The 19,627-nt window shown below is 37.5% G+C and overlaps 1 protein-coding gene across 2 annotated transcripts in view; it reads right to left on the reverse strand.

Annotated features, from left to right (window-relative positions):
- Positions 1–319: 319 nt before the first annotated feature.
- The window catches only part of trim24 (tripartite motif containing 24), a 32,574-nt gene continuing 13,266 nt past the window's right edge, over positions 320–19,627 (reverse strand). Inside the window, exons 9-18 of one of the 2 annotated variants that reach the window (XM_079816591.1) lie at positions 17,374–17,768; positions 14,677–14,808; positions 14,310–14,421; positions 14,107–14,161; positions 12,732–12,864; positions 12,414–12,637; positions 4,469–4,601; positions 4,284–4,358; positions 3,489–3,635; positions 320–1,352 (exon numbers count right to left, since the gene is read on the reverse strand). In XM_079816591.1, the coding sequence (XP_079672717.1) occupies positions 1,020–1,352; positions 3,489–3,635; positions 4,284–4,358; positions 4,469–4,601; positions 12,414–12,637; positions 12,732–12,864; positions 14,107–14,161; positions 14,310–14,421; positions 14,677–14,808; positions 17,374–17,768 (1,739 nt within the window). In that variant the 3' untranslated portion in view covers positions 320–1,019. Of the gene's footprint in view, positions 1,353–3,488; positions 3,636–4,283; positions 4,359–4,468; positions 4,602–12,413; positions 12,638–12,731; positions 12,865–14,106; positions 14,162–14,309; positions 14,425–14,676; positions 14,809–17,373; positions 17,769–19,627 lie in introns of both variants that reach the window. The other variant, XM_079816590.1, reaches the window with a different exon arrangement.

The raw sequence follows: 19,627 nt of genomic DNA on the forward strand, positions 1-19,627 counted from the left end.
TGTAGCCCGTACTTGATTCAAACAGCACTAGCCATAGTGACAAGAACAAGGAGTCATATAAAATTGTCGTTTACACACATTTCAGACATGCTGACGATGTTCCCCACAGAATCGATCCAGACGCAGTGTTGAGTTTCACTTCGAAAAGGAACCTTGTCTAATATCAGCACAGTGTAGCCTGTTGAAATTGATTAAACTAAAAGACAGATAACAAACGTTTTTATCAGCTTATGCTTAGAGCTAAGCAGATGTATGTGTTTGTGACGAAATATGTCAGGGACTTTTTTTTTCAAGCGGAATGATGACATATAGTGATTTTAGTAACACTGATATTTTTGGCTTTATTATTTGCTTCGTGTGGTAACCATTTTTTAAAAGCAATTAGGTAAAAGAGGCTGTTCTATATTGTGAATAAGTCACGCTAACTCACTAAAATAGGCTCTAAACAAATGTTTCTTTGTCTTTGTACCTAATTATAGCAAAACTTTTGAGTTAATCAGCCAAGACACTTGAACAATAGGCATTTTGTGATTATTGACATGGTAACACTTACTATCTTATGTATTTACATGTACTTACTATCGTACTAGTAATAACAGTAAATTATGTGTAACTAACCCTATCCTTAATACATGTAGTTAATATTACTCAATACTTAATTTGTGCAATTACACTGTAATGTCGCCTTAAAATAAAGCATAATAAACAATAACTACATTTTAAGAACTAAAATTTGAGAACTATTTAAAAGTAAATCGAATATAATTTATCATCTTTCATTTCTTCTTACTGCACAGCAACAAAATGAAAATTTAATAGGCAATATTTCCGATATTTATTGTGCCTATATTACACACTGCATTGTTATAATACATTTTAGTGGTTGAATTGCTTATTTTCCAAATGCTTAAAACAATTAAAATATACAGTATAATTATTGCAATTGAACCAGAGACTTCCCACTCTAGAAAAGTGCATGTTACCATCCAGTCTTTAGAGGAAAAACAAGGAAAATTCTTTCAGGAAATTGGTTCTTTAGTCGCTTTACTGTCCGTTTCAGCATTTACAGGACTGGATCCTGCAGGAGAGCTTAAGTTCTCTGGCTTCTCCTCAATGTTTTTAGCGTGCGGTTCCCCCTGAGGGAGATCTTCACCAGAGGGTCTCGCAGCCTCCTCTGCTGGGGAAGTGTCTTGTGGAGGCGTCTTAGATAAGGGACTTGCTTCGTCTGGACACAAAGCAGCAATGCCCTCCTCTTTCACGCCAGCAAACGTCCGGTCTGGATACAATCGCTTCAACAGTTCCTCAAAGAAATTCTCTAGATTAGCACCCACACTGGCCATCTCAGTGTCTTCCTACAAACAGCATGAATACACAACATTAGATGTCAACGTGTGTTCTTCAATTAGAAGCACTTTTGATTATTTAAAAACTTAAAACATTTATCACATTTGATCATAGCCATGATCAACCTTCAAGCGGGTTTTGGTTAACAACACCTCAACACTCAACAATTAACTAGCAGTCAATTAACCTTTGAAACTTACTGAACTGAAAATAACTGTTACTGAATTTAAATTCTCAAACACTGCCCTTTTATGCCAAAACATCCAATAAATTAACTTCAACAATGACTTTCATTTCTTATAAAAAATGATATTCATAGGTGCTATTCATCTGTTCATCAATGTACGCCATGTTGAAAAGCTTAGTACTGAGTAGTAATGAACCCTTTGAAGATATGGTTAAGAAAATAAAATAAAAGATTTGTTTCACTATTAATTGCTACTCAAAGAAAACTCGGAAGGTAAAATACTTGGTTTGATGGTAATGACAAAATACACACAAAACATCTAAAGCTCTTTACAATCTAACTTGTATAAAACAAAAAAAAATTAAAACCATCTAAAGAAAAGTTCCCCAAACTGAAAAACACCCATTCATATTTCTCAGTTTTCACAAAGGGTGTGACAAGATCTTGCAATATTAAAACGTGACCATATTTCTCATCGAGGTGTGGCAAAACCTTTTACAGTGCTTGCATTATATTCTTTTACTATATGTCAGTTCAATTCTCCTTTCTGAGTATGAATTATGATATTCATTACAAGATTATTACTGTAGGGCTGTCACGATTCCTCAATTAAATTCTGGTTAAATTAAATACTGGTAGTGGCGCATTCCATGGATGAGAATCCATGAACCGCATTATTAGATCATTTTCTAAGGCTGCACGATATATTAAACTGCCCCTATTATGCTATTTTAAAGGCTCCTAATTTTGTTTTGGAGGTCTCCTACAACAGGTTTTCATGCATCAAAGGTAAAAAAAAACACTTTAATTTTCTCATAATATACATTTCACTTCACCACATTTTTCAATGATTCTCAAACGAAAAATTCTTTCCGCAAGATACTCTGCTCTGATTGGTCTACCATGTACAGCACGTTTCAGAAGCTAAACGGCGGCAAATCAGATGAAGAAACATTGGAAGAGCTAGTTATTCAACCCGAATCTCGATCGCAAGGACGACTTGCATATTACTGAGAAATGTTCTGCTCAACTCATTTTCAGTACAACATTATGCAAATGTCTTTTCTAGTGACGTAGAACCATCACGCAGTGGGATTCTTATTACAGACGACTCGTATAGGCGGTTCAGAGTCAGTTCTTTCTTTTGGGAGACAAAAAATTTATTTATTGTGCACTTTGCCTGATAAAACATATGATCTTCCCTTTTTATATTCATATCCAGTTGGGAGAAATATTTACTTTTTTTGGTAAATATTGGTAAAAATTATTTTACAAAGTACTACGTCTGCCCCGGAAGTGTAATAACTGGAAATGTATGAATGTTCCAAAAAAGTATTGTCCGGACCTCTACTGGGAAGGAAATATAGAGACCAGACCTCTCTGAATTTTAATTGAATACCCCTTCTGTAAAGTGTAACAACAACAATCACCAGGCTGCTGGCATTTGTTATAATACATAATGTACATAAGTTCATTGATTATAATATTATGTATTATACATTATGTATTAATCAACAGTTATGTTTACTAAAACCATAAAATGACTTGCTTTTGATACATTATGCTAACCAATTACTATTGCCTCGTCATTATATATGTATTTTAAGTCATTTTAAAGGGCATTTACTTAGGTCTGTTTTTATTACCATAAATAACATTACTAAATAAATTGTCAAAATAATTGACCAATTGCTCAATTACCAAAATAATTGTTAGTGACAGCCCTAGATAAGTAAAATGCACCTGCATTGATTTGCAAGACTATTTTTCCAGTCATATTCTGTCATCAAAGATTCTTAAATTGATTTTTAAGTATAGTGCTTCTTAAAATTATTGTCGTCTCATTCTTGTGAACCCAATATCATGCATCGTCATACCCCTAGTTTTCACCATGCACAATCAAGTTTCTAGTGGACATATCTTGAAAATAATGTTATCATCTTGCAAATCATCATACCTTGTGAAAAGTTGCACAGTTTTTGAAAATCAACCTGACGTCCGCAACAAAGTCCTCAGTGCTCTTATAACTGCTGCCGTCCAGTTTGCTTCTGATCACAGACAGGTCCATTGGCATTTTTATTATCTCACTGTATTCTGGCATCGACTGCAAATTTGAAGAGTGAACCAGGGTCAGAACAGAAAACAGCACTAATCTTTAAAATGGGAAAACTAAAGCTTTGATTCAAACCCTAGTGAGCATGTCCGTGCCATTTCACCCCAAATTCTGAAGAAAAACCTAAGAAATTATATTCCGCTTGATGGAAATTAATTTTATATTTTGGTATTGTGATTATTTGTCATTTATTATGACAATTAAAAAGTCTGATTCTCAATACCGGTCTAGACACAATGATTTACATATTTAATACATTTATTTTTATGAAATCAGCATAAATTGAATGCAGTGGAAAAATACTACCACAATGTAATGTAAAAACACCTAATACAAATTATTAAATTGTACAGTAACAAGAAGGTATTTATTTCTGTGTTACAAAAGGCTACTGAGATTTCTGATGTTAAAATGTGCTTAATTATGAAAATTATGTCACAATGCAAAAAAAAAAAAAGCAAAAGTGTCATAAAATAGGCTTAATTGTCTATGTGCAAAATATTTTCTTCTTTGAATGTGTGGTGACCCAGGCATGTATTTAAACTATTTTTTTTATTATTTATTTATTTTATTTTTTCTGCAGTTTCCTAAATGAAAATCAAGTGTATCTAGAATGCTATGTGAGAAGAATGATCTTACCGAGGGTGTTATAGGCTCCTGAAAATCTGTGCTGAGCTCATTGCAGTAAAGACGAAGCAGCAGTCGCTCACACTTCTGCATGAACACAAATCAATACAGCCATTATAAAAGTAAAATGTAAAACAATTTAAAAAAAAAACTTTTTTGTAAAAATAAAGCAGAACTGAATTGAAAGTAGTTCATACTCTTCTATCCACAGGAGTGAAAGCCTCAGAATCCGGATCCTGCTTCACAATGTTCGATTCTCCGCTACCATTGGCGTTATACTCCATTTCAGGTGAGGCAAGGTCACGGCAGAATGTACAATACCACTCACCACTAAAGATACACATATACATATTTCAATCATGACAATTCTCTGAATAGTTTTAGCATGTTAAAGGATAAGACAATGTATTTGGGCTTGGCGGAATAGATCTGCTGCACTACTGCTGCTACTACAAAGCAAGTATAGACTTATTACTGCCGTTAGATACACAGACACACTGCTGTGAGCATGTAAGATATATGCTGCATAAAAAAAGGCATTCATACACTATATTGCCAAAAGTTTTGGGACACCTGCCTTTACATGCACATGAACTTTAATTACATCCCATTCTTAATCTGTAGCTGGTTTAATATAGACTTGACCCACCCTTTGCAGCTATAACAGCTTCAACTCTTCTGGGAAGGCTTTCCACAAGATTTAGGAGTGCGTTTATGGGAATTCTTCTAGAAGCGCATTTGTGAGGTCAGGCAGTGATGTTGGACAAGGCGGCCTGGCTCGCAGTCTCTGCTCTAATTCATCCCAAAAGGTATTCTATCAGGTTGAGGTCAGCCAGTCAAGTTCCTCCACACCAAACTCGCTAATCCATGTCTTTATGGACCTTGCTTTGTGCACTGGTGCACAGTCATGGAAGGGGCCATCCCCAAACTGTTCCCACAAAGTTGGGAGCATGAAATTGTCCAAAATGTCTTGGTATGCTGGGGCATTAAGAGTTCCTTTCACTGGAATTAAGGGGCCAAGTCCAACCCCTGAAAAACAACCCCACACAATAATCCCCCCTCCACCAAACTTTACATTTGGCACAATGCAGTCAGGCAAGTACCGTTCTCCTGGCAACGGCCAAACTCAGACTCTCCAATTGGATTGCCAGACAAATAAGGGTAATTCGTTACACCAGAGAATACGTCTCCACTGCTCTAGAGTCCAGTGGCGGTGTACTTTACACCGCATCACTGCAACCGACACTTTGCATTGCACGTGGTGATGTAAGCCTTGTATGCAGCTGCTCGGCCATGGAAACCCATTCCATGAAGCTCTCTACGCTGAAGGCCACACAAAGTTTGGAGGTCTGTAGCTATTGACCCTGCAGAAAGTTGGCAACCTCTGCGCATGCGCTGACCCCGCTCTGTGATTTTACGTGGCCTACCACTTTGTGGCCGAGTTGCTGTTGTTCCCAATTGCTTCCATTTTGTTATAATACCACTAACAGTTGACCGTCGAATATTTAGTAGTGACGAAATTTTACAAATGGACTTATTGCACAGGTGGCAACCTATCACGGTACCATGCTTGAATTCACTGAGCTCCTGAGAGCGACCCATTCTTTCACAAATGTTTGTAGAAGCAGTCTGCATGCCTAGGTGCTTGATTTTATACACCTTTGGCCATGGAAGTGATTGGAACACCTGAATTCAATGATTTGGAGGGGTGTCCCAATACTTTTGGCAATATAGTGTAAATCCCATAGCAGATTCTGACAGGTGGATCTGGGAGAAGTGGATGTTTCAGAGGACCTCTTGATGGATATAAATGCTGTGATTTTATTTCCATCATGAGAATTTTTTTTGGTCAAGATCTTGTATTGACAATGCAAGAGTCAAGCATCTGTAAAGTCTACTCCAGCACATCCCAAAGACTTTCAAGGAATTTAAGGTCATGTGTAAAAATGAAAAGCTACACACTCCAATTAGGGTTACAAGAACTGTTGCCAAACATATAACTAGAAACATATATGCTAGAAACATAATAATCACTGCAAGAATGATCCAGTTATAGACTCTTAAAGTGCCCCTAGTATGCTATTTTAAAGTTTCCTAATTTTGTTTTGGAGGTGTCCAACAAAAGGTTTACATGCATCAAAAGACTTTTTATTTTCTAATAAAATACACTGCACATCACCAAAGTGTTCAATGATTCTCAAACGACTCGTTGGATGACCCAGTCTGTTGTGATTGGCCTACCACTTACAGCGCACGTCGGAAACAAACGACCATTACCATAACTGTACTTCTGCTCACAAGGCTTCCTCAAACCTGAGCGATTGTAAACGCTGTGAAGCCAGCAACAATGAGGTCAATTTTACCATATCAATCCCAGCGCGAGTCCAATGATGAAACATTGGAAGAACTAGTTATTTAACCCGAACCTCCATCGCAAGGACGACTTAAGCAGAACGTTGCTCAGTGATGCGCTACTCAGTTTGAGGTTTATTATGAGATGTTGCAGTTAGGGGTGTAAATCGGACGGTTCATCACGATTCGAAACAATATCGATTCTCATAGCCAGCGATATGATACGATTCAGGGGTACATTGATCAATATTTCGATATTATGTGCCTATTTTACAACACGAGTTACATTTTTATTATTAACTCACAACTGCAAATTTCACATCCTGCACCCTCATTGGGACATCCACAAATAGAAAATTCACACAGTAATCTAAATGACATGACAACAGTCAAGAAAGTATTTTAGGCTTCTGTGCTAAAATGTGTAATGTCAAAAAACTGAGAAACAAGGGGAAAATATAAGTACTATCCAATTAAAAGACATTTCTTTTAAATGCATAAAGATTTTTAATGAAGCAACAACATATTAAATATAGGACAGAACAAGATATGCTATTAATATTCTTTCATTGTGCTAAAGTATTATAATATGAAAGGCTCCAATACAGAGCGGCACAAAGTAGAGGTCTGCATTCCCACGGATCTCCAGCAGGAACCGATCAGTTTTCTTGTGGTGCGGGAGTACATTTCTGAATCAAAGACGGTAGCGGTTGGTAACCCATGTGTACTTGGTTTACATAGCCCGCCTGCTCCCGACATCCTTTGTCAACAGCGTATCCGCGCTTGAACTTCAAGTGAAGCAACATAGCAGTTTATTGAGCATTAGCTTTCAGCAGTTTTAAATTTCAGTATGAAGAACGATTCATAGCACTCTATTCACCTTATATGCAAAACCATAGACCGTTATCTACTGAAGCACAAAAATAAGTAAAAGAAGCCGCAATTCAGTGGCCTATTTGTGAGATGAGTGCACGCTGCTTTTTGCAAGGCTTTAAACAAAAGCAAATTATAAACTTGTGAGAAGATTCAGCACTGGCCCGATCAGGACAGTGACAGTTTCATCGACAGTCCTGAGCGTCTTTCACAAGCAAATTTTTGTTAATTTAAACGAGAATGCACGCATTGGCGATAATGCAGAGACTGACACCGTGTGAAAATGTGGAGAGTGTTAAAACAAATGTGCCTTTTAAAAATATAAATAGCCTACAGGTATTGGTTTTTAACACGTTGCATCAAGGCATCGTATCGTTAGTCATTAGATCAATGTATCGCTCTATATCAATGTATTGTTACACCCCTAGTTGCAGCTGTAATTCCTCACCATCAGCATTAACAAGTGTATGTCCATCAACAAACCGATGCGTGTGTGTGTATTTCTAATTTATTGTGGTGCACATGCAGGAACTGTATTACCTGTATCAATAACGGTGCATATGATGGCCGAGCACTAACGTGAATGACTGATGTAACATTAAAGTTTGCAAAACAAATCTTGCTCCATCCTTTATCTTTACTCAAATGCCGCGTTTCCACCGCAGGAACTTTACCCCGGAACCAGGAACTTTGGGGGGGAACTCGGTGTGTTTCGACCGCAGGAACCAGGGTCTAAATGAAGTTCCGGGTAAATATTTCCCCCTCCAAACGGCCCTGCTTGCGAGGTGGGACTTTTGAAAAGTTCGCGAACTTTCGGGGGTGGGACTTGGGCGCTGAACATGCTGATTGGTTGAGCTCTCGCAGCTATTTTTTTTTTCCACCGCCATATTTACAAGTCTTTTGCGAGGTGAGTTCTGTGGGTTTTGCGTTCAGTAAATATTTTTTTTGCAACAATGGAGTTCAACAATAAATTCGACCGATGGACCGACGACGAGGTTCAGGCTTTATTGAGCATATAAGCGGAGGAGGACATCCAGCGGGAACTGGAAACGGCGACCCGTAATGAAAAGGTATAACGTTACCTGAAGATATCGACTCGGTTCCAGTCACACTGGAAAACAGTGCAGAGAGAAATTGAAGAAATTAAGACAAGATTACAAGAAATTAAAGGATCATAACAACCGGAGCGGTTCCGACCGGCGTATCAACAAGTGTTATGACCGCCTGGACGCGTTGCTGGGACAGACCGTCCTTTTCTAGGGCAGCGGTAACGAAAGACTCGGCTAGTGCGTTGTTGGAAACCATCCAGGAATCCGAGTGGGTTGAAGGTAAATATATCATCTTGGTATCATCTATTAAACTCGTTGCAGTGTTTAAACACGTTGCAGTAACTTTTTTCAACGTGCTTTTCCAGCCGTAACGAGTGGCCCTGATGAATCGCAGGCAACGGAGACCAGCGTGTTTCCCCCGCGGTCACCAGTACGTTATAAAGCTGACAAAAATGTGTATGTATTTAAAAACTGATGTGTAATCCTTAATGGTTTTGTTGTTTTTAATTGTAAACTTAAATTGCCCATGATAAAATTTGCACACTGGGCATTGTTCAAGCTGGCCAAACAATTGTTCATTATTTGTAGTGAAAACACTTTAAATAATTAATTGATGGTTTCTATTGTTTCATGGTTGCCTTGTGTATTAATTTCCATGTGTTTCTGTGCAAGTTTTCTACTTAGGGAAAAGGAAAAAGGACTGACTTTTTTGATGCACTGAGGGACATGGGAGGCTAACCGGGCCGTCCTGCAGCATGGACAAGAACAGCAAGACCAATATATTCAGCTGTTACTGGATAGCCAGGCCGAGGAGAGATGAGGAGGCAAGAGCTGGCATTCCACCAGTCAGAAGCGGAAGAAAGCAGAGGGACTTTCAGACCGGGTTTCTGTCTGTTCTTGGACAGTTTGTCCAGTCGTTCAAGAAGTAGCCACAATGACCAGCCGCTTGAATGAAGCATTTGCACTACCACATTTGTACTTTATATATTGTACATGTTGGCACAGCTCTTGGAAAGGTTACTGAAAAATACACTTTTTTTTTATATTGTTGTTTTCACATTTTATATTTTCATTTTATTGTTCTAGTAATTTATTTGTCTTTGCACACTTTTAATTTTGTAAGAACTAATCTGTCTAAAATAAAGTAAAATGTGTAAAATGTCACTGTGTCTTTAATTTCCACATTCTAACTATATAACCACATTCTAATTGTATTCATATAGTGTAGGAAGCAAATAAAAGGGCTGCTGCTCGCAAGTCTTTCTGAATATGCACATAAACATATCTAGAAAACCCAAATATTATATTTTTAAATGTATAACTATGTGAATGTAGTATAATAACTTATAACCACAACTTAAGTGAAGCCATAAGTGTGGTCCTGCTTCATTTCAAATTTGAGGAAGAAGTCTCTAAAATTATGCATTTAATGAAGTATATTGTAATACTAGTCATGCGAATTTTTTTTTTTGTGAATGTTAAGATATGTTATTGTGATAAAAAATAAAATACTTGCAGTCTAGTACCTAATCTTTCAACTGCTTAATTCAGTCTATTGTTTTCATTCAATTAACTTTTCACACATCTGTCATGACTGAAACCTCATTATCCTTTTATAGAAAATGTTTTGTTTTGGAATTGAGCTATTACAACACATTCAGATTTTGGATTGCCCATCATCCCATTTTGCATTAAAATGGTCAAACCAGGTGAAAGTGCACGTTTAAATAAACAGTGTTGGTAATGTGTGTACATAATCAGCAAAAGCAGCGCTGCTTGCATCTCCTACACTTGTTATTGTTGCAGACAGTATCGCGCAAAAGTGATTACTGTCCGTCGGTAACAGGGAGAAGCAGTCGCGCGCATTCCCACGTCACCGGACTAATTTGCCTAATCTCCCCGGTACTTTAGACCGCGGTGGAAACGCAGATTGTAGCAGGTCTGGGGGAGAAAAAGTTCCTGGGAAAAAAGTTCCTGGTACAAATAGTTCCGGGTAATTTCGGTGGAAACGCGGCAAAAGTAGTAAGAACGACAGACAATCTGCATTAATAGACACCTAGAGTTTTAGGTAATACTGAAATACTACTGAAAAGCAGCTTTGTTTCACTAAGACAGTAATGACGCTAGTTAGCCGGAAACTACCAAATTTAAAACAAAAATTTTTGCATTATACATATTTTTATAACACCCGGTAGAAAATACTATGATAATGATGCAAATAAATTGGGTACTGACCCATCTTTCAAGAGCAAGCTTTTTTGCGAATCCTGTGTTGAACTCCGAGATTTGAGAACCAGTCGTTAGTAAAATTACGTGTTTGTGGGCGTGTCAAGTCGTTCGCGGGCGGACAACGTACAACATAGGCGGGTATTATGCGAATGCCGCTTCTAGTGACGTAGAACCGTCACGCAGTGGGATTCGAAACAAAAACGACTCGTGTTGGCGATTCAGAGTCGATTCTTTCTTTTGGGAGACAGTAACTTTATTCATCGTGCACTTTCGACCTTACAACTTTGCAGAACGTTTACATTCACAAACAGCTGTATTACACACTGCATGAAAGGGAATAATCGAAAAACCATAATAGGGGCACTTTAAGCATTTGCCTTATTAAATCCAAACAGGGCAGTGTATATGCCTTTTCGGGACAATACAACAACAAAAAATGACTTATCAAAATTACAATCCTTTATCTAATTTGAATATTTTTGATGGACACAAACCAACACATTCACATGCTTATGAGATAAAAGACTCAATTATAAAAGGATAGTTATGACTCTAAAACCTGATTAGATGAACATCTGCTTAATTATATATTAATATGCCCGGTTTCACAAACAAGACAATATAAAATATATCAGTGCCGTTGTTTTGTTTCAAGATGCACACCAGTAAAGTCGAGTTTATAAAAGATACTTAAAGGGTAACTTCAGTGATGTAGCATTAAGCTTTGTATTTAAACTGGGTCATTTATGCAGTAGAAATATGAAATTATTTTTTAATTTGGTGCCTTCTAGACTGAGAAAAGACAGAAAATGTATTTTTGTCTCATGTGGATGAAAGACAACAACTCCCAGAATGCACTTGCTTCGCTGCCCTACGAGGCCACTCCATACACCGTCGTTTTGATCTTCATAGTAATACAATCATTTCGTTCAGTTAGAGAATAAACACTACAATTAAAAACTGAACGTGTCTTTTCAATAAAGTGTGAGTGAGCCGAACGAAAGTCACGGCACAGACGCAGCAGTGTCAGATTTCATTCCTCACGAAGAGCTGAAGTAACGTTAAGCGCCAGTCTGGCACTTTTCAGATAGCATATGGAAGCTAAACTATCACAGGAAAAGTTGAAAAGTTGAAACACTCACTTTACTCTGCACCGCGCTTTGTTACTATGATTGTCCGTGCGGCCGTCTCTGTGTCTTACATTCTGTGCGTGAGATCTCTCCCCTATGGGCGGGTTGATAACATGCGGAACAGCGCCATCTAGTGGCTGTAGTCTTTGCCTCTGGCCAAAAAAATCCTCAGATGACGCAAAATGACGATATTTGCGTCATCAGAGGAATTTTTCCAGAAATAAAATGCATAATTCTCTCGTCTCAGGGGGATAGGAGGGGGGAAAGTACCATAATTTGAATATACTACCAGGTTTCTACTGATACAAAGCCTAATTCTAAATCACTGAAGTTACCCTTTAAATGTCCTAATTGAACGAAGACCTGATCTGAGGCTTAATCTAAGCCATGTCTGTGAAAACAGGCCATTAAATATGAAATCTCTACAGACTAATTATCTAATCAGTTTAATTTAATAATGTATTATATTCAGTGGGGGTTGTTTTAGATGCGTTTGATACATCCGTTACCTTGGAGATGCAGTCAGAGTGGGGATATGGCAGCTAAGATGGAAGACTTTGGGACATTTGTCACAGCAGAGCAGTTCTCCTCCGTTCTGGCACACTGCGCACCAGTCCTCATTGGGGTCTTCATCTGCTTCTGGGGTTTTCTCTGATTGCTGCTCACCCTGCTGTGGAGTTTGAGACTGAACCCCTGTGCTGTCTGGAAGACTGGCTTTAGCACTGGTGTTTACCTACAGTAGCACACAAAATAAATAAATTATTATACAAGTCTGATGTTCAGATTTATTCCTTCTCTGATCTGGTGCAGAATGAGTAAAAGCTTACAAAATGAACATCATCATCCTCTGGTTCATCTTTGATGACAATGACCGGCCCTGGAGATGACCTGCGCCTTCTCTTGGTGGAGGGGTTTGATGGGCCACTCTGAGGGGCTTCTGCCCGCTTCCAGGATACGGAACTTAAAAAAAAAAAAAAAAAGTACAAGTGCATTTTGTGAAGGAAGTAGCAAGGTAAATAATGGATCATTTTTATAAACTTGAAATAACATTTCTATTATTTAATCTAGCAACGTTTGTTTTTATTTAAAATTAATAACAAGCTTCTGACTGCCGTAATCAATAGATCTCTTTCTCTAACTGTGCATAAACACAAATGCGTGCGTGAAATCTGCATACAAACCTTTTCGCAAACAAATCATGATTCATCAATAACTTGTGCTAAAATTTTTTTCTAAATTGTATTTTATTTTTTAATGTAGGAACAACTGAAAACACTCACAGGCAAAAATATCATACCCTGGGTGACCTTATAAAAGCGTTAAGATGAAATTTTAAACATATTTATCTTAAATACATTTATAAACACAAACTATTATATATAATAAGCGGGCATCAGGGAGCTGCTATCAATATGCGGGGGGTATTGAAATTGCTTTTGCATGCTCACTTTTCACTTTTGAATTCGCGTTCACGTGTCTCTAGGGAGTGGCGGTAGTGATTGCTAATTTTTAAAGATGAAATATTTGTCAATGATGCTCAGGATCTGTTGCGCACCAAATCTTCAGTCATCGTCCTGTCAGTCATATCACTTGATAAGTGAAATCTGACTCCTGCTGCGATTCTGCAGTTTATGCTGCATATGTCAATATCACACATCCCTACTACAAGTGTGCACATGAGTTACAGCAGTGAAAAAAGATATCATACAATTGTTAGTACTGTACATATCCAGTACTAACAATTGTAGGATATATAGTATTTTTTCCAAGTAATTGTTAGTTTGATATGCGAGTCTAGCTGGCTACTTAAGTTAAGAATATTTCTTTACATGCTTTAAAAAGTAACCCTTACATCACTCCCATTATAATGAATGCTTACAATGTTAACAGATTTATTAGTTGTAATGGGAGTGATTAAATCTTCCAGACTGGTCCGATGATGAAAACACCATCTATTCTACACTATGATGCACTTTCATCGCCTCTCATTTACATCCTTGAAATGGGTCTACAGATGGTTATAATTTAGTATGGAGATAAACGCAGATCAATCATTGTGAAAATATCACAAACATTTCCATAACATTTGATATTTTGTATGCTGAGCATTCTTCAACGGATTAATTGCAGAAGAGAACAATAATATGACTCAAAAGCACTCAAAACCTTCAATTAACAGAAAAATATTAATAAAATATTTACCTGGTCTTTGGTTCTGATGAGGTGATGGACATATGAGTAAACTGTCTTCCTTGTGCTAAAATGTCCAATAAAATCAAGGCAATACTCAGTTAGTACTGTAACACAAAGCAATTGATAACAAAGAACAAACAGAATAATGAACTAGGAAAGCAGGACAAGGTGGTTACCAATGTCAGACATGTGTTTTTGCCGATTAAGCATACCAGTTCGCTCTGTTGGCGTGGAGGGGTGACTGGGTGGATAACTGGGCCTTTGAGCAGACAGCAGCGTGCTGGGTTCACATCTCCTGTTCAGGTATGATGTTGCCTGCATGTTCTGCTTAAAAAGCACAAACAGAATTTTGCATTTTACTGTATATAGGTGGTTGACAAACAATAAACATGTCAAAGGTTACAGCTGTCAATATCACAACATTTTGGCTGATGATTAACTGTTCTTCAAATAATGAATTAATTGTTTAATTACAGTATAACTGCATCTTTTATAACACAAACAAACATATTTCCCTGTTTCTCTTAAAGCTTGTGAACTAAATATTGCACATGCGTGGAATATGATGGCCACACTCACCTGATGAAGTGTGTGTGGAGAGGGAAGTGTAGCGCCACTGGAAAGAGCAGCACTGTGCGGATAGCGGTTTCTCGGCAGCACCTCCATCGGTTTAGGAGGGAAGGTGGGATTGTTTATGAGTCCCCTCAGAGTCTTAAAGAAAGAATAACAGCAAGTTCGGAGTTACACAACTGTTTTTCCATTCAAAAATTAACAGTATATTAACATATACAGTACTGTTCAAATGTTTGGAATAATTAAGAAATTTTAAATGTCTCTTTAATATCACCAAGGCAGCATTTATTTGATTAAAAAAAAACAGAACAGTAATATTGTGAAATATTACAAAAATTTAAAAGTACTATTTATTATTTGAATATATTTTCAAATGTAATTTATTCCTGTTTTGGCAAAGCTGAATTATCAGTGTCACATGATCCTTCACAAGTCATTCTAATTGCTGATTTATGCTCAGTTATTATTAATGGTTCTTACTAATGTTGAAAACAGATTTTCACGGAAACTGTAATAGTACTATAGCTTTTTAATGCCATGCCAGCATCAGTTACAAAAATACAATAAAAATAAAAACAAAACAGCAGTTAATATTATACAAGATGCTTGACATTAACATGATAAAACGTTTTTTTTTTTTTTTGGTTGGAAACAGTAATAAAACATTTTTGCAAGAACATTTGATGAATAGAAAGTTCAATATTTATTTGAAATATAAATAATTTGTAAAGTCACTTTTGATCAATTTAATGCATCCTTACCGAATAAAAGTATTAATTTATAATATGAATAAAAAAGTATTCATAATTTCTTACCCCAAAAACTTTTGAATGGTAGTGAAGAAAATAAGAAAATGTTTCTTGAGTATCAAATCAGCATATTAGAATGATTTCTGAAGCATCATGTGACAATGAAGGCTGGAGTAATGATGCTGAGCATTCAGCTTTGATCACAGGAATAAATTACATTTTTAAATGTATTCAAATAGAAAGCAATTCTTTTAAAATGCAATAATATTTGACAACATTCCTGTTTTTTTTTTACTGTATTTTTGATCAAAATAATACAGCTTTAGTTAGCATATGTAGTGGGGGGGCGGGGGGGGGGGGGGGGGGGGTTGACGGTACACAAAAGTGACGGTTTGGTATGTACCTCGGTTTTGAAGTCACGGTTCGGTATGGGTTCGGTACAGCAGTTTTACAAAATTGCTTTTTATTTATTTTTATTAAACAGTGGTTTACTGAAAAAAATTCTGTCTGTCCTTAAATTAAAACAAAGTTTATTGAAGTTATTGCTGTAAACTATATAGGGAGCCCTTCCTTGCACATTAATATTAAAGGTTAACAACAGAGCCCAAACTTTTAGCCTAAATTCAGTTGCTATTTATTTTTAGGTATAATAATCAACACTCAAATAACAGAACGCAAACATGTAAACTTCACATAAGGCAGTTTTTGCATTAACTTCTAAATCTAATTATAAAATAGTTTTTTTTCTCCAATTCGTTGTTGAAATATAGTCATTTATGCACAGCGTCTGTCATTTACAGGTTTATTTAACCATACATTAAATAATAAAGACATCACTAACAGGTTAAGTAGAATATAATGAATATATAGGCTAATATAGTGCCTATATTTAGTGAAAGTGTTGATTTATCTAGTGAATAAAATTCTGTGGACACTGAATGACTGCCTGAAGTAAATGTGATGCTAACGTTACATGACGTTTAGTTTACAAGCAGTTATATTGACGTCTTTCCGGCGTTGAAACACTGATTGAGCGATTACACCACATATGATAGGTGACAGTAAGTTGTAATGAATGAGCATCTGAAGGTATGTTGAGGATACATGTTTATTCTTTAGGAAGAGATGATCGATCGCGTGGCCGCTTGAACTGACGCGCATATAGTGATCAGTCACGCCACATTAAAGAGCGTCAAAACGTTTGAATTTATTTAGAAAACATTTATCGTTTGAATTTCGTGATAAAATGGACTGAATACTTAATATGTTTGTGTGGGAACTAGGATTGAAGTGTGTTCCGCGCTTAAAACAAGCAGACTGTTAACTGTTATTGCATTCGGAAACGAGTATGTGTACCGTTACACCCCTAATATATAGGGCAAACGAGACACAAATGACTCTTTCAGACTGATCAAAAAGCAGAATTCCATAAAAACTCCAAATCAACATGCAGGAACCTAAATCAGACAATCTGTTGGTTCGTTTGATGGTTCGTTCAGATCATGTTTATAAATTGCTAGAAACTTGGGATTTCATAATTTAATTCTCTTGAAACTCAATTCTTTTCTCTCTTTCTTAATGCAACTCGTGAATGTGTGTGTGCGTGTGTTTATGTGTTTGATATTAGTTTTATGTGTTATGTGCTTATGAATTGAATGTCTTAAACTGCTGACCTTGTTACCTTGATAATAAATGGTGTTTTCACCATAGTTTGGATATTGATATCTGCTGCAGAGCTGATAGTTACAGCCTGTTCAATGAACGCTGGACGATTCATTTGTTTGGCCGTAAAATAAGGGATTCCTTCAAAATTCCCTATAAATTAATTAATAATTCCCATTGAGCTAAATTTCCCTTACACATGAGACAAAAATATTAAATTATTCCACTTTTAACCAGTAGCATATGTGTCCTATGATTTACAGTAAACTTGTTATATTAAGTCACACTTCACCTGTGGAGGTAGACTAGAGGGCTGAAGCATAGGTGGAGGGCTTCGTGCGCTATATCTGCGCCCGTGCTGAGGCATGCTAGGTAACGTCTGAGATGGCGATCCACCCTGTAGGGGTCTATGTGGAGGCGGCCCTGGTAAGCGCATACCGTGGTACCATGACCATTGATTGGGTGGTTGGTGGCGGTTGGATTGCTGGGAGAGTTTCTCCACCTGCATCTGCAGCTGGGCCAGTGTGCTCTGCCGCTGCTGCTGCTGCTGCTGCTGCTGCTGGGACGGTGAGCTTGGAAACCCTGTCTGAAGACCATCGGGTCTGGGCCCTGGGTTCATTTGCTGGAAAAGGAATGGCTGAGGACCGTTGGGATGACGAACTGGAGTTTTCTCTACAACTAAAGAACCTGGGAAAAGTTACAGAAACATTTCTATTTAAGAAGCTGTACATTTGAAAGAATTTCACTCTCTCACACACGCAAGCCACTCAAAGTACACTCCAAAGACAATGAGCGCAGATGGACACATTCAGCACGTGCACACTATTTAGTGGACCTTTTTGAGTGCACTTGCACTTTTGTGGACTAGTAGTCGCATTAACCAAATATTTTCCGTCACTGACTGAATTTCATTTAAAAAAATCTGAAGGTCGACCATTATTTCGACAGATTACACTATGGCACTGTTCACACCTGGTATGAAGATGCATTTTGGTCGATCGGATCACAAGCGTATGACTCTAAATACAAGTGTAAATGGGGTCTAAAACGTTTCGAGTTTGTCCACGTTCGACCACTTCCAGAGGTAGTTGAAAACGCATTGGACTGGATTGCTTTAATAATGTAGACACTATGAATGTGAATGCGTTCAAACAGCCACAAAAGACCGCCTACTGACCTAATGAGTAAGCATTATGGGAAATGCGCTAGCCAGACGGGATTTAAACTTTGTCGGCTGGAGAGCCAAGTTTGGTTTGAAGACGAACATACCAAGCACTGTTCTCTCACCATTCCTGATTTCTAACATGCACTCACAGCGTTCAGCGTGCTCTTGCGGCTGTATAAGCAGAAACCAAAGCTGCTGCTCTCTGCATGTTTTTCCATCATCTCTGGGCATGTTAATATGTAAACTGCGTGAGCTTTTTTCGTCCATTAGATCGAAAGATCTGAAAAAGTCCATACATTTACCCGCCCATAGATCCTCCCCTCGAAGAAATCAGGACAGAAATGGTTGAAAGTGGACAAAAAAGATGGATTAAAACACCAGGTTATGTGGGTATGTGTCTCCCTCGTCTACTTGTGATCCAATCGACCAAAATCTTAATACCAGGTGTTAACAGGGCCTAAGGGTGCGCAATTGTAATTTGTAACTGTAATTCCTACCCCTGTCCAGTTGGTGGCGAGCGTGCATATTAATTACACAACGTCTTTGTCCAGCCTGTGAAACCCTATAATACAATACATTTTTTAAGATATGAACTCTTTCCATGCCAACGTTTTGTTTTTTTTGCCAGTGCCAGTGTTTTTGATCATTTTTCACAAAAATGTAACGGCCCCCAGAATATTTTGTATTCTGCTAGCACAGTCCTATATTCTGCTTGCACAGTCCTATAGCTCGTCCTGGGATGACATTTCATTCAGTAACATTAGATAGTTTTGATTTATATGATATTTAATGTTGATAATCATGTTATTTTCTATATGCATCTGCTTACATCCGAGATTGCTCGTTTCTGCGTCTTCTTCGCCTGTTTCTCGATCAGGAGATTCTAAACTCATTCAGAAGATGCGTAAGAGCACCCCCTAGCGTATAACAGTGAAAACACAGAAAAGTCTGTGTTTGGCGGGAAGCTTTTTCTCACAAATAACGGAAAATTCTGTGTTTGGCAGGGAAAAGAGTTAACAGATACAGCAGGTTGCACATCAATGAAAACAACAAAACATTATGTTTATTATAAAGGGTAAAATGGCAAATTAGGTTTTTTTTTCGGTTTAAAAAGCAAAACTGAACCAAAGTCATTTTCTGAGCTTTTCCCTGCATTATTCATGAGAATGAAGTCTTTTAATCCAATCTTTGTGCTGTATTATGCTTGAGATCGAATTACAGCGGAGAATTCAAATGTCACAAGTCTCAGTGCTGTTTTTTCACCTCTGCCTGTTCAGGTTTGGGTTCGGATACATATGTCGTAAGTAAGCACAGTAGCACAAAAGTGTTGTTTGCATTTTCACCATGATTCGGGCAGAGCAGGAGTTTGACCATCAGCACA

The sequence above is a fragment of the Gobio gobio genome (assembly GCF_949357685.1).
Source record: "Gobio gobio genome assembly, chromosome: 5".
Lineage (NCBI taxonomy): Eukaryota > Metazoa > Chordata > Actinopteri > Cypriniformes > Gobionidae > Gobio > Gobio gobio.